The 22,634-nt window shown below is 44.2% G+C and overlaps 1 protein-coding gene across 1 annotated transcript; it reads right to left on the bottom strand.

Moving 5' to 3' along the window:
* Positions 1-1,061: 1,061 nt before the first annotated feature.
* On the bottom strand, positions 1,062-17,796 carry IGFBP4 (insulin like growth factor binding protein 4). The gene is made up of 4 exons (XM_003768254.4): positions 17,173-17,796; positions 7,234-7,397; positions 6,344-6,478; positions 1,062-2,579 (listed from the first exon to the last, which is right to left on the bottom strand). Exons 1-4 carry the CDS (start codon positions 17,519-17,521, stop codon positions 2,445-2,447), a joined length of 783 nt encoding a protein of 260 aa, XP_003768302.1. The 5' UTR covers positions 17,522-17,796; the 3' UTR covers positions 1,062-2,444.
* Positions 17,797-22,634: the final 4,838 nt, after the last annotated feature.

The raw sequence follows: 22,634 nt of genomic DNA, 5'->3' as shown, positions 1-22,634 counted from the left end.
CACCTCCAGGATAGGAGACAGGGGACTATCTGTACTGGGGACCAAAAGATAGTCAAAAAAGCACAGAACTTCTGGTCGGTCTCCCCACATACACCCAGACAATCCTCTCCCTAGTGGTACCCCCAACCACCAGGTTAACAAATTAAACAGAAGAAATCTGATCCTCTTCCTGAGCCAGCTCAGCCTGAACTTTACCACCATCAGCCCTTCCCAGAAAAAGATGCAGTCCAGATTGGCTCCACATCTCCTGCTAAGGCCTGATTTTGTTTTCCTTCCAGCTTTCCCTCTCCATAGCATGTTGTTCACCACTCCCAGAACAGAATTGATAGCCATCCCTCTTTGGAGTAGGCAAGATGAATTTACATGGCTTTTGTGAGGAAGGTACTTTGTAAACCTTTAAGTCTACATAGGGCTTTTTAAAAAATATTATCTTATGTATCATATATATATATATATATATATAATATTTTTGAGACATTCAGATCTTTGATTTGATTGATGTATTCCTGGCATGGAAATTGCTGCAAAGATACAGTGTATCTGAACCCTATAATCCTGGAGAATTGCTTGGGTGCAGGTTAAGAGGTCAAATGATTAGCTGCTGGATATATATATATATATATATATATATATATAATCTAGAACTGGAAGAGATCTAGGTGAGCTGCTTCATTTTATAAATCAGGAACCAAAACCAGAACGACAAAAGGTGGAATTTGAACCCAAAAATTCTGATTCCAGAACCAGGGCTCTTTCCTTTGTCTTCCACTATCACATAGCCAGTATAAATCAGAGACAGAAATCAGATCTTCCTGCCCCCAAGATTGGCCCTTCCTTCTTTATTTCACACAGCCTCTCAAGACTTATATAAATGTCAGTATTCTCCTATGTGAATGGCATTGGACTTGGTGTATGGGGTTGGTTAAAGAAATTGTCTCTGTTGAAAAGAGTTAACAGGCCCAAAGTTTGAGAAATGTCCTTATCTCACCCAAGCCTCTTAATCTTCAACTTCCTCCCTCACCCTACCAGGTTATCAAAAATAAATCAATCAGACGACATCACTGGGATATTTTTCTGTTTTGTTTTGTTTAAAAAAAAACCACACACATACAACAACAAGCAAACATCACTAATTGCTGATTTGGTAGGTCCCTATGCAAAACATGGTTCGGTGACCCGCCGTCTGCTGGAAGAAAACTGGCATGTCTTCAGAGTAGTGTGTCCCACAGAAGTAACAGGGAAAAGCCTGGCCAGGCTGGCCATCAGGAAGGAGATGCTGCATAGGACAAGGGGGAAGAGCAGGAAAGCTGGGCCAGGATGGGGAAGGAGACCTGAAGTCCAATAGTGCCTGAAATCTTGACTACTGATTCTTTGCTGACTTACTAGTCCCTCCTCAAGCCTGCTTTCCCCCTGCCTCCACTCCCTTCCCCCTTAACCCAAAGAACCACCCCAGTCAGTGTGAATATGAGTCTCCTGGCTAAGTGATTTACCAATGTACTCTCTTCTTTGCCTGGGCTATAGGAGGCAACACAGGACCTGATCTTGCAGGAAGCCAATGGCCAGGGCACCTAAAGCAAGAAGTCAGTAGGGGACAGGAAGGAGGAGGAGAATCTTTGGGCATGGGGAGCAAAAAAAAGCAAAAAATCTAGTTGCCTACTTGATTGAGAAGAACTTAGGGGGGTGGGGATTGTTGGCTGAATCTCACAATTCTCTTTCCCTATCCTCACCCTTGACCCACAAAAACTGCATTTGGACCATCTCCAAACTCCCTACCTACCCTAAGGCCCAAAGTGGCTAGAAGAATTGGACCAAGTGTTTGTCTTCTCCCTATTACTTTTTCCAGGACAGGGACTGGATCTGTGACGGCACTGGTATAGGAGTTTCCAAGAAAGGAAATTCTCTTTAGTAGTGCAAGTTGACTTCTTCTCTGTAACTTGGAGTCTTTAAGAATTAAAAGATTAATTAACTTGCCTAGAGTCACACAGCCAGTCTGGAACCCAGGTTCTCCTGGTACTACAGTCAGCTCTCTAACCATTACACGGAGCTGCCTCTATAGTATTCTTTCTAGACTGAGAATTCTCTTCTACAGACCAACCCTTTTCTGGTACCCATTCCCCTGGCCCACCAGACTAAGAGGGTGAGGAGCATTCTTCCCCAGGAGGCTGAAGACTGGAATTCAGGATCAATTTGGGGATATAGCCATGGAAGTCTACATACTCCCTGATCTTGGGCTACCAGAGCCCAAAGAAGGATTTCTTAAGGGGCACACTCACACCAAGGGGAGAAATCTGGATTAGAAATTAAGGCCAGGTCAGGGAGGAGGAAAAAAGGACTCTGTGATCTCCCTCCACCCTCCCCAATTCAAACACAGACTCAGTGGGTTCCTTGGTATTTTGGGGTGGGGGTGGTACTTGGGGAACCCCTGCCTGTGGGCCTCAAACAGCTCAATCTCGGAGGCTCTCCGACGCCTGATGGCAGTCCAACTCTCCTCTCAGCTCCAGCCCTCCAGAGAGCCTCACTCCTGTCTTCCGGTCTACACACCAGCATTTCCCCCGCTGCCCATCCAGGGCTGGATGGCACTGTCAGAGACAAGGGCAGTGAGGGGTTATTACACATATAGAAAAAGGTCAAACCCAGATACAGCCCCCCTCTTTGACCTAGTCACAAAGCCAAGGTGATAGCAATAGCATTAAGAGGTCCTTTGGTCTTTGATCTATCAACCAAAAGAAACTGGTTTTCAAAGGATCATAGATTTAAGAGCTGGAAGGGACCAAAGAGGCCATCCATTCTGCCTCTTAATTTTATAGATGAGGAAACAGAGGCACAGAGTGGATGAATGAATGCTGGTATCGTCACACAGCTAAATATTATCAAATGCAGTTTTTGAACCCAGGTTTTCCTAATTCTGAGTCTAGTTATCTCATTCATCACATCAGATAGCCTGTCAAGAGCATTGTTGTTTATATAATTGATATCACACTTCTTGCCTTTTCAATGGGTAGAGAAGTAGAGGGAAAGAATTTTTTTAAATGAATAATATAAATAAATAAAAATAATTTGAAACAATATTGTTATTCAATCCTTTCAGACTCTTCATGATCCCATTTGGAATTTTCTTGCCAGAGACAATGGATTTGTCATTTTCTTCTCCAGTTCATTTTATGGATGAGGAAGCTGAGGTTAACAGGGTTAAATGATTTAGCCAAGATCACACAACTAGTGAGTGTCTGAAGCTGGATTTTAACTCAGGTCTTGCTTACTCCAAGCCTGGCATTCTATGCACTGCACCACCTAGCTGACCTCAAGAGTGTACAGAACACAAAACAGGGAGCTGGCAAACTGCTGGAAGATTGAGGGTGTATTTAAGGACTGGAAAGAAGAAGGAATGATGATGGTGTGTGTGTGTGTGTGTGTGTGAGAGAGAGAGAGAGAGAGAGAGAGAGAGAGAGAGAGAGAGAGAGAGAGAGAGAGAGAGAGAGAGAGAGTGTTAGTTGTTCAGTTAGGGCTGAGATTATATGAAGGTAAAATTTGACAGTTTATTTTTTAGGAAGCCTAGTCCTGCTTTCGTTACCATAGAGAACTTCCAGATAAAAAAACTATCACATTATACATAAGCATTTTCTCTAAAACTCAGTCTTATGGAGTTATCTGGAGATCTAATGACTTGTCCAGAATCCAAGGCAAGCCTTGGATCCATGTCTTCCTGATTCTAAAGCCAACTTTCTTTTCCCTATACTACAGCTTCCATTTAGAGGATTTACCTCCAGAGTTCTGACTATTATGTGCTAGCAGAGCAAGCATGATTTCTATTCTTCCATACACTTCCATTAAATTGTAAGCTCCTTGAAAATAGGGACTCTTTTGCCTCATTTTGTATCTCCAGAGCTCATCACAGTGTCTGACATATAATATATGCTTAATACATGTTAATTATCTGATTCATGGATTACTCAGTGAAATATGGAAATAAAATGACAGAATCTCAGAGGCCAACTAATCTAACCCTTACCTATGCTGGAATCTCCTGTACAATATTCCCAACAAATGGTTACCCAGTTAAAAAGAAAAACCCTATATGAAAGAAAATCAACTTTTTCTATTCATTTTGATAGCTCTAATTTTGGGGAAGTTTTCATTTCAATTAAGTCTAAATTTGTCTCTCTGTAAATTCCATTCACTTTTCCTAATCCTGCTTTCTGGGGCCAAGAATACCAAGTCTATTGTTTCTTTGGTCAGAAGGGTATAAATTAAAAGGGCTTCTTGGGAGTGGGAGTGGGAATGGGAATGATAGCACAGGTGGGGTTGGCTAAGTTTTGGTTCCTTGTAACCAATCACAAAGACCTCCATCATCCTGATATTTGTGGAAACTGGGTGTGGGAGGAGGTCAAATTCCATGTTGGATCCTTTCTGACAGACCACATGAGCTTAGAGTCAGGGTTCAAATCCTACTTCATACTAATAGCTATGTGACTTTGTTCAAGTCACAACCTGTCTGAATATCAATTTCCTTATCTACAAATAAGAAAATTGGACTAGATACTTCTAAATCTCTGATCCCATGTTCAGCTTTGACCAAGTTCAGATCTTTAGCTGTAAAATTTAGTTTTCATTGGGTTCAAGTACAACCTTATTAAAATCATAGGATTATGGCTGGAAAAAGTTATGAAACATATTTAGACCAACTCCCTCATTTTTCAGAAGAGGTGACTTTTTAAAAATCATACAGCAATATGACAGCAAAACTGAGAATCATAGCCTGGCTATCCTCTACCTGTCCAGAAGCAGGAGGAGGAACCCTGCTTCTTTTCATAAACTCTTAAGTTGGTGGGGATCAGGACAGGTGAAGAAGCTGACCATAACTCCATCCTGGTCCAGTCAGATTGATTTTTTCTTAACTCCAAGAAAGAAGGAACTAAAATCTCAAGCCTCCAGTGACCAGGACATCAGGCTGGGGCCACACATCTACAAAGCAGTTAGCAACCAGTAAGATGGCCAGACTAAAACATACACAGGTAAAGTATAAAGACAGTCTACCATAATCATCTAGACTAGGGAGGCAAGAAATAAAGTTCTAGTGCCTATCTAACAAAATGGCCTTATATGACTCATCTCATATGAGCAGTCGCTCTAGATCTGGAGCCCACTGATCTTAAAGGACAGAATTAGACTAAGTGATCTTCCTGCTTATTTTGTTCAGAAATGTCCCACATCTTGATATAAGAGTCCAGAAGATGTTCTTCTGGAAAATGTCCAACCCAAGAACGGTCTCTCAACTTATGTAGTTATGGAAATAAGGAAAGAAAGAAGGTAGGAAAGAAGGTAAGAAGGAAGATAGAAAGGAAAGAAGGAAGGAAGAAAGGAAGAAAGGAAGGAAAGAAGAAAAGAAGGGAACTAAGGAAGAGAAAAAACTAAGGAGAGGAAGAAAGAAATGAGGGAAAGAAGAAGGGAAGGAAAGAAACATGCATTTATTAAGCACTTACTGTGTGCCAGGCACTGTGCCAAACATTTTACAAATGTCATCTTATTTGATCTTTACAATAATCCTAGGAAGTAGGTGCTTATTGCGGGTAGCTAGGTGGTGCAGTGGATAAAAGGTCCTCCTGACTTCAGGAGTCATGTTGAATGCATGTCCCTAACTGAAAATTATCTGGGTTTGGGAGTTCAAATCTAGTCCATTTAATGCTTCCTAGTTATGTAACCTTGGGCAAGTCACTTAACCCCAATTGCCTCAGCAAAAAAAAAAAAAAAAAAAAAAAAAAAGGAAGGGGGTGCTTATATTATTCCTATTTTACAATGGAGAAACTGAGGCAAGTAGCAGTTAAGTGACTGCCTAGGGTCACAGCTGTAGTGTATCTGAGGCTTGATTTGAACTCATCTTCCTGACTCTAGATCAGTGTTCCATCCACTTCATGATCTCTATGCTTGCAGAGTGATTATCATCTCAACGGAAAGTAGGATGAATTTGGATTCAGACTCTAAGACTGCCATTTATCACTTGCTGGACCTTAGGTAAGGTGCTTCATCTCCATTTCATCATGGGTAAAAATGAAGATTTTGGATAGATGACCTCTAAGATCCTTTCCAGTCCTAAAATTATGCTCCTGGGGCTCTCAGGTCCCACCCTTCCAATGCTCATGGCTCATGGTTCAGGGTTGCGGTTAGGGCAAGGTTGGGATCAAAGTTGGCCTCAAAATTGTGGTAGGACTTGAGGTCAAGATAAAGGTTCTCATTAGAATTAGGGTTGGGGTCTAGATTTCTGCTGGGTTTGGGAGTCGGTGACCTTGGGAGAAGACAGGGATTGGAGATCGGTGGGAAGTGTTGGAAGCCATGACTCATGACTTACCTGCTTGGGGTGGAAGTTGCCATTTCGGTCACAGTTGGGAATGGGGATCATGTATAGGTCCTCGTGGGTACGACCCTGAGATGCTGCCAGCCGCTCCAGAGCCCGATGTAGTTCACTCTGACAAGAACCCTGAGCCTGCAAGGGGTAATCGAAGTCACACAACCTGAGCTCAAGGCTCCCTGAGTGTATGGGGAAGGAGGGAGGACCTGGGAGGTATGGGAACGGCTAGGAGAGGAGGGACAGGTATGGGAACATCTAGGGGAGGAGGGACAAGGGTTGGGTCTGAGTGCACTGCTACAATAAGAATAAGAACCAAAGGAGAAGAAAGCTGAAACAGAGAGGAGTTTGGGGAGCCACAGAGGTAGTGAGGGAAAGAAGGATTGGGAGGACATTTGATAAGAGGAGTGGGTTTGGGAAGATCCTGGGAAAGAGGCACAAAGGCTGAAGGGAAGAAATAGTGAAGGAAGGTACCAGGGCACAAGGGATACTGAAGGAAATGATCAAGGGATAGGACACAAGAGAAAAAGAGAGAGGGATGGAGAACCTGGAGGAGAGCACCAAGAACAGGGGACAACCTGAAAGAAAATATCAAGATCTGGAGGAGACTGGGAATATGGTAAAGGACCAAGGGCCCACTAGAGAAGAACAGATTCTTGAGAGGGATTAGGAAGAGGATGAGGCACATTAAAGTAAAGGGCAGGAAAGGAAGGAAAAGGGAAGGGAAGAAGGGAGAAAACTGTGAGATGATGGTTAGTCATACATGCTACAGTAAAATGAGTAAGCAGGAAGAACCTTGGTTATTCCTTGTGCTTAGTAAACATTTGTTGAATGCATGTCCCTAACTGAAAATTATCTGGGTTTGGGAGGAGGAGGAAGAGGAGGAGGCTCACCATGGGTCGACTCTCTTCCCGGTGGACTGCACTCGCGAGGCTCTTCATCTTGCCGCTGTTGCTGTTCATGCCCCGGATTTTGGCTAAGTGCTTCTGCAGGCATTTGCGGTCGTGGCTGCTGCAGGGGCTGAAACTGTTGTTGGGGTGCTCACTTTCCTCCTTGTCTGTGTGGTGGGGGAAAAAAGCGGGTCAGTGTCAAAGATGGGGGACCAAGACTAACTGCACAACCTTTCCCTCTGCCCCCCACTCAAGTCTCCCAGTGGCTCACTGGGATACAGTATTTGACCTAAAATCAGAAAATCCTGAGTTTGGAGCCTGCCTCAAATACTTACTAGTCACCTGATCTTGGAAAAATCCCTTAACCTCTCAGAACCTCAGTTTCTTTGTATGAAAATGAGGATAATCATCGCCCATCCTTCACAGGGATGGGGGGATCAAATAAGCTATATACAATGTTTTGCAAACTTTAAAGTACTATACATAAATGCTAGCTAAGTTAAATACTTAACATGGAATCAGCTGGATGGCACAGGGGGTGGAGCACTGGGTCTGAAGTCAGGAAGACCTGAATTCAAATCCAGCCTCAGACACTTGCTAACTATGTGACTCTGGGCAAGCCATCTTTGTTTGCCTTAATCCACTGGAGAAGGGAATGGCAAATCATTCCAGTTCCTTTGTCAAGATAAGTATTGGCAGGCTGTGGTCCTCGGGGTCCCAAAGAATCAAATATAACTGAACAACTCCTTAACCTCTCTGGGTTTCAGTTTCTTCAAGAGGGCTTTTGACTTGGTGTCTTCTAAGGTTCCTTCCATCTATGATTTTATTGCTTTTCATTCATCCAAGGGGGAGACTCCCCCCAGGGAATTAGGGTATCTTGCCCGTTTAGGGCAGGGCTATCTCACCTGTTAGTCCTTAACCAAATGGGGAGGGAAAAGCACTGGCCTAAGCTCTAGGACACTGGCCATGAGCCCGAACTAGGGGTATATACTTAGCCTTCTGTGGGCGTGGCAAACACAATCTTCTTGTGCTTTCCCACCTTTGCCTCTCCTCCAGGAAGAATATTCATGTTCAAGTCCCTGAATCTGAATTGGTCTAGAGATGATTCACTAACAAGAGCTGCCCAGACAGTCCAGAAGGGTCTCTGGAGGCCTAGCAGGGAGGTCCAAGGCCTGCAGGTCTGCTCTCTGCTCCAGCCGCTCACTGGCCCTCCCTTCCCTGTCTCCTGTCAACCTGTCGGACCTGGCCCCACCTCCCTTTATGCTTTTTCATGCTGCTGGCTGGGCCAAGTCCAGGGGGATTCCCAGAGCCTCTGGCTCTTCTGACCTCCTTCCAAAAGGTCCGAATCAAAATTTCCACTAATGATGTCAAACTGGGCCCAAAATGGCTCTCTCCATGGGTTAGGTGGGAGGAAGGAAGTGTGAGTGTGAGTGTGAGTGTGTGTGTGTGTGTGTGTGACTCAACTTGAATTCGGCTCATGGGTGTGATTGGATATGTGTGAGTGTGTATTAGGGTGTTGGTATATGAGTTTTGAATGATTGTATGTGGGTCTGAGTTAGTAATCAGGGATGTCTGGGAAAGTGTGAAACAGTGTGAGCCTGAATGATTGAGGGGGGTATGTCAAATTCATGGATATATACAAGCATAAGAAGGGGAATATGGATATGTGTGTGTGTCAAACAAGAAAAAAGGAGAGAAACAGACAGAGACAAAGACAGAGAGACAGAGAAAGGGACAGGGAGAGACAGAAAAAGAAAGAAAGAAATGGAGGAGGTAGGGTGGGAGGGTAGGAAAGAGAGAAAGACAAAGTCAGAGATTAATACAGAAAGACAGAAACCCTGACCCATGTATATGCCTTCAGTCCACTTGGAGAAGGACATCTACAACCAAAGCCAGATCTTTCATGGGAAAAAAAGGAAGAAATATATTTGAATTTTTATCCTCTCTCTTGGATCCCCGGAAGACTCCAACTGAATCCAAACCTATCTCTTAGGTCTAGTCAAGTCAAACTGATATTCTTTCTCTTCATCAAAAATGAAGATAATAGTTTAGGATGAAGAAAGAAGTTAAAAGCACCCCCTCGTGAATAGGGCCACCTCTAAAAACTTCAATGTTGGCAGTCCATAGTCAGACCGAGTAAAAAACTCTCGCCAGAATTCCAGATGTTGGCAGCTTAACAGAAGGCCACATCTGGTTTGTGTCAGAGCCTTTTTTTTTTTCTCAAGGAGGTTACAGGTTCCTCCAGGCGTGGCAACTATCCCAGTGCTGCCTTTAGGTCAAATGGCATTTTTTAGCCCCAGCCAAATCCAGGTTTCAGCTCTCCTTTTATTCTCTGAGTTCTTTGAAGGAGGAGGGGAGGAGGAAGATTTTTTTTTTTAAAAAGTGGACAAAAGGAAACCAACCAGGGAGGAAATCAGACTTTCAAAAAGCCTTTGACTTGGTTCCACACCAAAGACTATTCCAAGTGAGTCACCATGAGATTGGGAAAAATGTTTTATCCAGGGATAGGCTTAGAGATAGGAACAAAGGATAGGGATAAATGGGTATTTTTCTGGACACAAAAGGAAGTAATCTCAGGAACTGATCCTTGGTCTCATCTTATTTAACATTTCTTTACTAATTATCTAGAAAGGAAAGTCCACAGGGAGCTCTCAAAATCTACAGAGACATAAAACTTTGTTCTGGGGAAAGAACCCAAAAATCTGAGTTTGGATCCCTAATTTGCTGCTCACTATCCGTATGATCTTAGGCAAAATGTTCAACTCGATGGGCCTCAGTTTTTTTTATCTGTAAAAATAAAGAGAGTTGGGGGTGAGTGATGTGGATCAGGGTTTCTTCCAGCTCTAAATCTTATGATTCTATGAATCATAGGATGACCTCACAAATCTGTACAAGTAGGCAGAAAGGCAGCAAATGAATTTCCTTGTGGCTAAGTAAAAGGTAATATATTTAAGGAAAAAGTCTCCAAACTAGCTTTAAAGGCTCTGTACTCTCTTTTACAACCCAACAAAGGGGTCTAGGAATCATTACAAACTGTTCCCCAATCATCATCCCTCTTGTTCTTGTGAACAAAAAGACCCATAAAATATTGGACATCCTTGTCACCTTGAAATAAAATGAAAAATAGCATTTTCCACCCATATACAATCACAGTGGCTCCTCAAAGAGGAGACCTTTAAATGGGAGATGATGTCAATTGACTTGGCTCTAAAGAGTTATGAAACCATCTGGTGTAGAAGAAAGGAAATTAAACCTGCAAAGCAGGTCACACAGTTCCAGGGGGTTTTTTATGTTTTTGTTTTGGTTTTTTTTGGCAAGGCAATTAGGGTTAAATGACTTGCCCAAAGTCACACAGCTAGCTTAACCCTTGTTAAGCTTTTGAGGACTGGTACTCTATCTACTGTGTCAGCTAGCTGCCCCAGCTCAGTTCCAGTCTTGATTCTGACAGTCACTATCTCTGAGACTGATGGAAACTACTTCCCCAATTTGGACCTCAACTTCTTCATCTGCCAGATACAATTACGAATACCTCCCCTACCCACTCCATGAGGCTGTTGTTTACAACTATAAGACACTGTAGGGATTTCTTTGTCAGCATTTATCTAAGGTCAGTATCGAAGATCCAAAGAAAAGGGGAAATAGAAAGAGGGAGAAAGAAGAGGCTCCCAATAAAAACAAAACAAAAATAAAAAACCTACAAAGACAAAAGCTGAGAAGGAATAGGACCAAATCCTCTAACACTATGAAGGATTCAAAGATATCCATGGAGATTTACAGAACATATCCAGGGATCATGGCACTCAAGGGTATTCCTGAGATGCTTGGGTCATTTTGGTCCAAAGATTCTTAACCTGAGTTCTGTGAACTTGGTTTTTTTAAAAATATTTTCATTATTGTATTTCAATATAATTGGTTTCCTTTGTGGTCCTATATATTGAAGAATATTATTCTGAGGAGGACAAGTCCTAGGACTTCACTTGATTTCTCAGGGGGTCTCAGGGTACACACTCACATATACACACATACATACAAATATGATAAAGAACTCTGTTTTAAACAAAACAAAACCAAAAATAAGAATGTCCCACATAATGGGAAAGAAGCTTAAGGGGTTTTAGGATTTTTTTTTTGTTTTGTATTTTTAAGAGAAACAGAGGTATTTAGGATTCATGCCTAACCTTTTGTCAGAAAGGTCAAGGAGTGCAGTTCTGTTCTCCCACAGACAAGGCTTCTGTTATCATCAATGAGAGAGAATTCTGGGGTTAATTCAGTATGGTATGTCTAACTATACACACGCACATACAAACACGTAAACATGTTCAGTGACATCTCCCCTCCGAGGTTCAGGGACAGACTAACTTTTTCCCTTTGTTGATATTTGATAGTCCCTCTCCTAACAGGAATCCTTCTGCTCCTAAAACCGGGGAATCAAACCTTCATCTGTCTTCCATGCTTTACCTGTACCTCTTTTCCCTTATTGGGCTTTTTGGAAGTGCCAAGGGGGCAGCTCTCTAAAGTACTGACCAGGATTCAAAATGGACCAGACCCAGCTCTATCACTAAGGTGCCATCACTGCCTGCCACCTCAGACTCCAGTGTACATTTCCCATTGCCATGTGGCAGAATCACTCCTCCTCTAGATAGTACAGCCCTAGATACCTCAAAGCTGACCCTCAGAAAGGCTTATTTGAATGGTGGGATTCCTGAGGTAAATAATTTCACCTTACCAAGCTTCTTGTCTTGAATTAAAACAGTTAGACCATCATCCAGTAACTGATGAAGACAGTCTCAGCTCTGATAGGTTAGGAAGAAAAATGACCCCAAATTGAATCCAACTGAATGGATAACTCCCAGCCCAGGATTGATGGAGGTAGCAAGAACCAGCTCTATGGTCTTCCTCTTCTTCTTTCTACATGACTTTATTCTTCCCCTCAAATCCCTCCATAAGGCCCTTTATCCTCTTGACTCTGTCTTCCCTCACTCCAGCCATCTTTAGACCCCGTAAGGGAGGGGACTCATAAGTTGGGCCAATGGAACCTTCCCTCCAACAAACCACTGCCAAAATCACCAGCCAAAAGAGGCTGCTCCTCCCTCTGCTTCCCCCTGGCTGGAGCCAAGACCACCCACACTGGGTACCACACTGGGTGGGGCACTCAGCACCTGGGCAGGCATCCAAGCTCTGTCATTGAGAAAGGGGGCTCAGCAGAGGACAAAGTGATCAGCCCAGTCCCTTCCTCTCAAGCTTGGCTCCAAGAGAGTACCCATTCCTATTAGACAGCACTACTGACCTCAGAGAGTAAGGCCCAGAATATAGGGCTCAAAGAGAAGATGCTTTTTTTCTTAATCATATGTTTACTAGCACAGAATTTGGTTTATCGTTTGTTTGTGACTGAAAAGATACTAAAATCACACAATTCCCTATCTCTCCCCACTAATATCCTCCCATCCTCTTCCTTTCCTTTATCAACCTTCCAACCCACTTCCCTCTGCCCCAAGATTCCCACAGATCCCTTGCCTTTCTTCATTGTCTCCCAGTTCCCTCCCTAATGTTCCCCCATATGCTTGCTTCTCTCTACCAGTGTCCCTTCTTACTTGATGGTCCCCCAGGTATCAGATTCTTACCTTAGCATTTCTTGATGCGTGCACGCGCACACACACACACACACACACACACACACACACACATTTTTCATCCTCTCCCTTCCTTCCTTTAGGACTCTTGCTTGACCTATCAGAAACTGATAAGATACTTCTCTATAACTCATTTCTGAATTTCAGACATAATCATCTACACAAGTGGGGCAAGTTGTCATTATCAGGGGCTCTGAACCCTCAGTCTTCATTCACTTTTTGTCTTGGAGCCAGAAAACTCGGGTCTCTGAGAAAAACTAACTGCCCAAGGTCTCTGTAATACAGAGAGCCACTGTGACATAGAGTTTAGAAGTCTATCGAAAAATTTAGACCTCCTGAGTCCCAGCCCGGAAGCTTGGTCGCCCTAGCCCTCCTCCAACTCCAGTCACTGTAAGAGAATGGAGGCAGAGAATCATGGGGTGATAGCACTTATCCCAAGTGCTGTCATTCCCTAGTTTTGTGATCTTGGTCTGAATCATTTTAACTGTTGGAACCTCAGTTTCCTCATTTGTCAAATGGGAAGGGGTAGGATTCAATGACTTCTAATGTCCCCTCTAAGTTTTAAACTTGTGGTCCTATAAGATCATGCCCCAGTGAGTCTGTTGTTGTTTTTTTTAATGGACAGCTCCTAGTGCCCAAGGCACCCATAGACCAGTTGAGAAAAGCAAATAAAAAACAACCCAGTCCTCCCCTTCTTTTGCCCACAACTGTCCATGTTTCCCCCAAGGGGAGCAAGTTTCTGGGAATGCCCTGTTCCCATGAGGTGACTAAGTTCCTGGTACTGAGGAGATGCTATTTGCTATATGGGATTAAAAATTAACCCAAGCCCAACATTCCTCCTGCTCCACCCCCACCCCCTTACCCTTTTCCATCCTGGGAGGACTCAGGCTAGAATGTAAGAGTCCCTTATCTTGCTTTTATCTTTAGGCCCCTCCAATGCCCTCACTAGAAGGTGCCAATAGGTGATAGTCAACATATAACTCTTGCTGCTGTTGGCAGCAGATTCACAGAGCTCTTACGCAGATGTTTCATGGCCTCTCACCTCAGGCAACCTCTGCTTTGTTAATGCACAACCTGTCTGTCCCACTTGGAGGGGGGTGGAGGTGGGGGCCAGAGGGGGAGGGGAAGAGTGTTCTGCCTTCAGATGCATAGGCTGAGAATCTCAAAATGAAAGGAGGCTGGGGGAGGGGAGGAAAGAGAGATGTGAGGAGCTGGATCAGGATAGTTCCACATGGAAGGGCACCCCAAACCTGCCTGCTCATCCCCTGCCCCACTTCCCTTCACTCACTCCCAGCTGCATCCCTGTCTGAAGGGAATCTGAATAAAGAAAGCTGCTTGAGCATCAAAGCTGGGCGAACAGAGAGAACTCAGTGAGAAGAAGTGAGTAGGAAGCTTCCAACAGATTCTTCTACCAGGGCAAAAAGTATGCTGGGAGCCTCAGCTAGGGCCAAACATGGACAGCAGGGCTGTTCCTACAGACCTGGGCAGGAAAGGGGGAGTCTCCCCTGCTTGTTTTTCCTGGGAAGAGATCCAACAGGGCCCTGAACTCCTGGGCACTCTCTGTCTGGGGACAGTATGTAGGGGCTGGTGGTGTTTGGAAGGTTCCAAGTTATTTTCATTCCACTGTGGACCAGTCTCGAGCCTAAACCATCCAATCCTGGGAAGGGCAGGGCTGGGAGGACACTGGCTGACCTTACCAATTGGACACCTTCTCCCCTTCCCCCTTAGAATTGTCAAGGAGAGAGCATGGAACAGAAAACATGAGGTGCTCATGGGGCCATGGGCATGGGGACATAACTGCCATCTTGTCGCCCAAAAGAATTAATGTGCACCTGTGTGTACACACGCCTGATTGCACACACACACACTCACACACAAACACACACACTTACACACTTCTAGCCTCCCACGTTAGTTTACATGGTATTTTCTGTGTCATTTGTATGCCGTTCTTTTAATGATCCAAAGGACTTGGAGGTAATCTTCCCCTCTATGGATGAAGATTAGTCATTCATTCTCCACTCCTTTCCTGGCTAGAGAGAAATAGGTAACCTATCCACTTTATTCAGTGTAACAGCTTGTTTGTGTATTGTTTAGCTCCCCATGAGCTCCTTGAGAGGAGGGACTACATTTTTTTTTTTGCTTCTCTGTGCTTAGCACAGTGCCTGGTACATAGTAGGTGCTTAATAAGTGCTTGTTGGCTTGACCTGAGAGGAGAAGCCTTGAAAGAGTCACACTGGTGTGTCCAAATCTTCTGCTTTAAAGTTCTCATCTCCAAGGTTCAGATCTGCTCAGAGAGAAGCCTGTACAGACCACTCTGCTCCCACCAATATCTGGTATGGCCATTGAAACTGAAGTCAGAATTTATACCTTTAAAACAGACAAATACAAAGGGAAGGGGACCCAGCCACATTCATAGAGCTGGAGGTGTTTCAGCTGGGGTTACCACCCTGTGTACCCTCAACCTAGCAGGGGTGCATCTTCTCCTTATCTGGTCCCTGCCACTTCCAAAATCAATAAAGTGTGAGTAGGGAGTCACTCCTGTTCAAATTTACCTCTCCTGGTTCTTCCAGGTGCCAGTTGAGATGTTTGATAGGCAGAACTGGTTTTCTCCTTACATACACACACACACACACACACACACAAACCACCTTTCCCTGTCTAGTAACTTGATGGGACAGGCAGGACCTAGGTCAGGACCCCTAAGGGCTGTCTCCTTCCTGTTTTCCCCAGCAACCTGCATCCTGCTCCCACCAGCTGCAGAGTAGTGAGGAAGCAAAGAGGCTGGGGCTTTAGGGTCAGGAAGCTTAGGGGCCCAGAGCCCCAGCGTCTGGAACTAAGACTTAACAATGAAAGAGTATCAAGCACTTGGAAAAGGGAGAGAGAAAGAGAAACAGAGACAGAGAGAGGAGGAAGAGAGAGACAGAGAAAAAGAGAAAGAGACAGACAGAAACAGAGAGAGAAAGAAACAGAGAGAGAAAAGAGGGAGAGACAAAGAGAAAGACAGAGACAGAGACAGAGGAAGAGAGGAGGAGAAAGAGAGAGAGAGAAAGACAGACAGAGAGAAAGAAGGAGGGAGAGACAGGGAGGAAGAGAGAGAGAGAAGGAAGGAGAGAGACAGAGACAGAGAAAGAGAGAGTAGGGGAGAAGAGAGAGAGAAAAGAAAGAAGAGGAGAGGGAGAAGGTCAGAGAGACAGACAAAAACAGGGACAGAGAGACAGAGTTGGGGTTGGGGGAGATTGTCCCTCCTCAAACATACTTTTTTCAGTTTTTCAGTTCTCTGATCCCAGTATTTAGTCACCAAAAGAGTTAATAGCCTCGCATTAACTTTCCTCTGTCCAGATCTGGGAGCCAAAACTTCAGGTGGATTCAAAGAGAGGGTTTTCCTACCCAACCCCCTACAAATGGCAACTGCCAGGAAAGGGGAGAATAGCATTTTTGTGCCATTGAAGGAGAATGATTCCAGATTGGGCAAACAGCCAATCTCTTTTCCTAGTGCCCCTGAATGACCCCAGACACCCTTCTCCCCCAGTTCTGGGAGATGGATTGAGGGCTTTGGGGAAGGGAAATTCTTTCATCATTTCTCAAAGCCTCTTTAATCTAGCTCTCTCCAATTCCATGAATTTTACCTTATTGCCAAACATGGATCCTAAGATCACTTATGTTTAACCAATCTACCTTTAACCAGATTCAGAGGAGAAAGGTCTTGGATCAGGAACTATCTTGGAACTCTTTACCTCTCTCCTACTGCTGTGCTTCTCCCTCTTGTCCTCCCTCCCCCCCAAAATGCACACACATGTGTGTGTGCCCACCCAGTTTCCTGCCCATCTTTGTCCTTCCAGATTCTGCAGTTGTTCCCTTGGCATATTCCAGCTTCCAAAGCAGCAGGACAAAGAGCAGAGTGTCTCTGACCTATTACAAAGACCTGAAGCTGGGGAAGCTTGAGAGACCTGAGGCTGGTGAATCTCTTCCCTGCCAGCAGCGAGACCACCCCACCTAGCCTGCCCTGCAGAGACACAAGAGCCCTGGGCTCTCATAGACTACCTGCCCCAGTTCTTCGGGTAGTTGTTCTGATTTGTGCCAGCCCCACACTGAGTCTGGACACCATCACCAAATAACTTCACTCCCCCCGAGCCTGGGGGCAAGAGGATAGGGTAACTAAGGGACTTCAAGCCAAAGAGAAGAGAAGAGAAGAGGTTAATGGTCAGGCAGTAGTGGTTTGGAGAAAACCAAACCTAAGTAGGCCTGAGGTGGGAGGAGGGTAGAGGGGCAAAGGGCAAGGAGGTCAGGGCCGGGGCTGAGGACTCCTTACCCGTGGTCTGCAGACTGTCCTGGATGGCCTCAATCTCTGCCAGCTCCATGCAGATTCCTTGTCCGTGCATCAGCGTGTGCAGGGGCTTTTCCACCCCTCGAGGGGGGTAGCAGCGCAGGCCTGAGCCGCAACGGGCAGTGTACACACCACAGGGCATCCCCTTACTCAGGGCACAGGTGGCACAGCAGCCACAGCCAGGCTCCCGGACCAGCTCCTCACAGCCCGCTGGAGGCTGGCAGCGTGCCAGCTTCTCCTCAGAGCAAGGTGGGCAGTGGATGGCCTCATCTCCCTGACACAGTCCTGGCACAGCGGCTAGCAACAGCCCAGCCACAAAGCAGAGGGGCAACATGGCTAGGGGAGGGGTGAGCAGGTGAGGAGCAGGGCCAGCAACAGTTAGGAGAGGTAGGTGGATCCAGCAACGGCAGAAGTCACAGAGAAGCTGGCTGGGGCAGGTGTCCTTCGGGGTTCAACCCTAGGTAGGAGACTTCTGCTGACCAAGGAGACGGTCAAGGAACTTAGCAAGCTGGCCGAACGGGAGAGTGCCTGGGAGCAGGGCCTGTGAGCAGCATTCTCAGCCCGATGCCGTCAACCAGGGGGACTCAGTGTAGCAATGCTTGGCCAGCCCAGCTCCCCCGGACTTTATACCGGCCCCTGGCCACACCCCCAGCTCCTTCGCAGAGGTGGGGGAGTCCAAATGAGAGAGAGAGAGAGAGAGAGAGAGAGAGAGAGAGAGAGAGAGAGAGAGCTCTATTTAGGGGAAGCCAGAGGGATGCCTGTCCAGCTTTTTCTGCAACATCTGAAAGTCCTTTTCTTGAAGAGGAAGGAAGCGGGACAGCTTGAAAGCAGCAAAAAAAAAATTGTTCTGAATGGAACTTGGAGCCTGGAGTCAGGAGAAGGGAGAGACAGAGACAGACAGAGACAGAGAAGAGACAGAAAGAGAGAAAAGAGACAGACAGAGAGAGGAGACAGACAGAGAAGAGAGATAGAGAGGTTGAAGAGAAAAATAAAATGAGGCAAAAAAGAGAACCCAAAAAAATCCAAAACCCATTGAGGTCTTTTTCCATGCTCTTCTTTACCCCAATAACCTAGAATTCTTTGTAAACCTTCCTCTTCCCACATAAAAGGAAATAAAGCCAAGAGTCCTGTTGCCCAGGCCACTTAATTTCCTGATGGTTCACTTCACCAAGCCAGTGACTTTAGGCATGTAGTACCTATAATTGCCATCCTTCACCTTTTAAAACCTTTCAGGACCATTTTATCACCACTAAAAAATGCCCACAAGAAGGAAAGCAGGAAATAAACATTTATTCAGTTCCTACTATGTGTCAGATACTGTGTTAGCATTTTAACCTCTCAAGAACCCCTAGGAGGTAAGTGCTATTATCCCAGTTTTTCCGTTGAAGAAATTGAGGTTACTTACCTAGCACCACACAGCTGCTAAGTGTCTGAGGTCAAATATGAGCTAAAGTTTTCCTAAATCCAAAGCCAACAGATTTATCTACAGAGTCATCTAACTGCCTCTAAGAAAGTAGAAGAATATAAGAATAGAGATTAGAGATTATCTCTGCCCTCTCCCAGGAGATAATAGTCTCTGCCCAACCCCAAAGAGGATCCATGGAGACATGGCAGAATCTGAGGTCAGATAACTGGTATCTTTCTCTATTGTCCCTCTTTCCCCTAGCCACTTTAATTCAACAGGCATTTATTAGACACTTACTATGTGCAAAACAGTGTCCTAGGCAATGGGAAATCAGAGACAAAACAAAATCATTCCCAGCTTCAGGAAGCTTATGTTCTACTGTACTGATACAAGATATCCACAGAAAATGTAATTTTGAATAATTTGAGGGGGTCACTAACAATAGGGAGAGAAGAATCACTTGCCTGCATCCCTGCCTCCTTGAACAGAAACTGAACTGTAATCCAGAGAGATTAGATTATGATTTCTTGGGAACTAGGTTGCTCCCCTTTATGCCTTCTCTTCTCACACCCCAAGAAAGGAGGTAAGTCTGATAGTAAATAAAGTCAAAAAATTTGGGACCAGGATACCTCAGGGTTTTTCACCATTCCAGTGATGAAAGAGCACATCAACTCACCTCAAAAGGGTGAAAATTGAAAATGTAAATCCTTGGGCTTCCTCCTGCATTTATACAAAATTCTTCCCCTCACACCTATCACTGACCCCAGGATCCTCTTCTGGTTTGGGTGACTTCTCAAGATGGTTCTTGCCAAGGCACTGGAAAGAGGTAAGTGAAAATGGGAGTGGGAAGTGCAAGGGAAGAGGAGGGGTATAAATCCAACCAATCTAGAGTAGAAAATAGAACCTGTTCTACCAAAACTCTCTTGGGAAAGATATCATGTCACCAGCCATAAACTGCCTTTCTGGAAGTCACAAGACATGGATTTAGACCATCCAGCCCCCATCCTAAATGGAAGGTGGGAGATAGGGAGAATTGTGGCTGCACAAAAGAGTTCTTTGGTCTTGGGCAAAGTAACTTTTCTCTCTGAACTACAGTTTCCTCTCCCTATTAAATGAGGGGGTTGGCTCAAAAATTTCTGAGGTCCTTCCAGTTCTGACACTCTATGAATTTAAATCCTTGGACCAGTTGGCTGGAAGGAGGGGAGGGGAAGGAAAAGGAGGGAGGTTAAAAAGTTGAAAGCTGCTGACACCTAATGGCCACTGTTGAAATGACAGTTCAATGGATAAAAGGAGAACTTGATCCAGAGAAAATTGGACTTCTTATTCACACAGCATTATATCTAACAGTGAGGATTTCCTGTACCAAAGTGCTGATCCCTTGTCTCTTTCCCTTCTCCACTATGAGGCTACAGAACTCATCAATTCAGAGTGTGTTCAGTTCTCAGAATTTGTCTTCTAATAAGAAGGTGCATTTGGTACCCTTTTTTGTATACCTTTTGGCTTATTAAAACCTTTAGCTGAATGCCTTGGAACAATTTACTTAAATTTTAAGTTTTGGCTTATGTCAAGATCTACCCCAAAGAGGAATGGTAAAAGATATTCAATGTACAGTGTAAATCACGTATGGGACAGGTATTTATTTCTGAGAGAGAAAGATAGAGAGACAGAGAGAAAAAGAGAGAGAGAAGGAGGGAGGGAGGGAGGGACAGAGAGAGGGAGCAGGAGGAAGGGAGAGGGAGGAAGAGAAGAGAGGAGAGAGAGAGAGAGAGAGAGAGAGAGAGAGAGAGAGAGAGAGAGAAAGAGAGAGAGAGAGAGAAAGGAAGAGGGAGGGAGAGAAAGAGAGGGAGGGAGAGACAGACAAAGACAGAGAGAGAGAGGGAATGAGGGGGGAAGAGAGGGGGAAAGGGAGGGAAGGAGAGTGAGAGAGAGAGAAAGGGAGGGAGGAAGAAGGAAAGAGAGGGAGGGAGAGACAGAGAGACAGAGACAGAGAGACAAAGAGAAATGCTAAAATACAGAGCACTCACAACAGATACTGACAACTTAAAATAGGATTCAATTATCATCACTTATGTGCTATATCTTAGATAACTTTACATCTTAGGTACTTTTATATTTATTGTTACAATCTTTGGGTAGTCTGATACTTAAACCTCATCAGAACCTTAAGTAGTTTAGGAGACCATCAAATAAACAAAGCTACATTTCACCTCATTTCTGAACAGTCCAAACTAGTCATCCTCCTGCTGGTGATCATCTTCCCTGATGGAGAAATTCCCCTGGTCACCAGTCCATTAGTCCATTATCCATGGACTAATGAATCTCTGGACCTCAGCTCACAAGGTCATCATCTTAGGCAGACCCACCTTGAGGTTTCTGCTTGGTCACCCTCTCAGAAAAGGACATACAAAGCAGAAAAGACATCCAGAGTCCAAGTATAAGTTCATGTGGTAGACTCCTACACTAGCAATCACAAAATAATGGTCAATTTGATGTTGAAAGTCTCAGAGTCTTCAGATGCCATCTGGAAAGCTGAAGGACAATTGATAGGGAAGTTGTCACTCCTTTTAAAAGCACCCTTGAGGTATTGTGTGGTAGCCACATACATGAAATCCTTGCTACCCGAGGAAGTCTAAGACTGGTGGATCTCTCCAGCTAAGGAGTTCTGAGCTACATTGGGTTAAAGCTACTATGTATCTGCTCTATGTTTGTCATCACTGTGGTGAGCTTCTGGGATTGAGGGGTTAAAGACTGCCTAAGGGGAAATGAACTGGCCCAAGTCAGAAATGGAACAGATCAGTCAGAGTGGAATTAGCCCTATGAGTAAACTCTGTACTTCCAGCCTGAGCAAGCTAGGGAGACCTAGTCATTTTTAAAGGATCACTGAATCATTTAGCTCCTCTGGCAAAGCAGCCAATGAGTGGATCACTTCATCATTTTAAAACTCCCTTATCCTTCAGCATTCAACCACCACATGACCTACAGCAGCTGGGGAGTTTGTTGTCTCCAGCAAATACCAAGTTCTTTATATTTCTGGAAATTTCATGGGGAGCTCTCAGCCCATGAGATGACCCCTACATTACCAATTCAACTTCTACTATAAATAGAACATCCATCTCCAATTGGAAGGAAACTTGAAGGCCATCTATTTTAACCCTCCAGTTACAGATGAGGAAGTTGAGGGTCCAAGAAATTAAAAGATTTGCCCAAAGACACTCAAGTAATAAGCATCGAGGCAGGATTTGAACCCATGTCTGTTGACTCAAGAATCGATACCTTTACCTCTGGACCTCCCATCTGAATGATTGTAGATTGTGGTAATTAAGGATTCCACCCTGAAAAAGTTTGCCTAAGCAGACTAGATCACTGAATTTAGAATTAGAAAAAGGGAGATTTTTATCCTGATTCAATTTAATTCAACAAGCTTTTTTTTATTTTATGTATTTTATTTTTCCAAATATGTGCAAAGATAATTTTCAACATTTACCTTTGCAAAACCTTGTGTTCCAAATTTTTCTTCTGTTCTCCGCACTCTCCAAGACAACAAGCAATCCAATGTAGGTTAACATGTACAATTCTCCTAAACATGTTTCCATATTTGTCATGTTGTGTAAAAAATAAAATCTTATCAAAAGGAGAAAAAGCATGAGAAAAGGGAAAAAACCAACAACAAAAGTGAAAATACTAAGCTTTGATCCATCATTCTCCATCTTTCTCTCTTGGGATATGGATGACACTTTCCATCACAAGTCCATTGGAATTGCCTTGAATCACCTCATTGAATTCAACAAACTTTTAAAAGCACCTACTGTACACAAGGCAAACTTTAGAAACTGGAGATATTAGAACAAAAATGAAACATTTTCTGCCTTCCAGAAGTTTACATTCTACTAAATAGGAGCATTACACGAAGGAAAAAAAAAAAAAAACTTACAAAGCTCAGATGAAGTCTTAATATGTTAAAAAGTATACTGTGATTCTATAGAAATCAGCAAATTATGACCCTCAGGTCAAATCCACCTGTGTGACTTATTTTCGCATAGTC

The sequence above is a fragment of the Sarcophilus harrisii genome, chromosome 4 (genome assembly GCF_902635505.1).
Source record: "Sarcophilus harrisii chromosome 4, mSarHar1.11, whole genome shotgun sequence".
NCBI classification, from domain to species: Eukaryota; Metazoa; Chordata; class Mammalia; order Dasyuromorphia; family Dasyuridae; genus Sarcophilus; species Sarcophilus harrisii.
Note: the sequence above shows the minus strand (reverse complement) of the source record. Positions and strands in the feature narration are given on the sequence as shown.

What these genes read in the sequence shown, in the direction of transcription:
- IGFBP4 (XM_003768254.4), bottom strand. Translation starts at nt 17,521, where the DNA reads ATGTTGCCCCTCTGCTTTGTGGCTGGGCTGTTGCTAGCCGCTGTGCCA. An exon ending in GGACAGTCTGCAGACCACGG is followed by an intron (nt 7,398 to 17,172) that starts GTAAGGAGTCCT and finishes CCCACCACACAG; the next exon opens with ACAAGGAGGAAAGTGAGCAC. An exon ending in GCAACTTCCACCCCAAGCAG is followed by an intron (nt 2,580 to 6,343) that starts GTAAGTCATGAG and finishes TGTCTCTGACAG; the next exon opens with TGCCATCCAGCCCTGGATGG.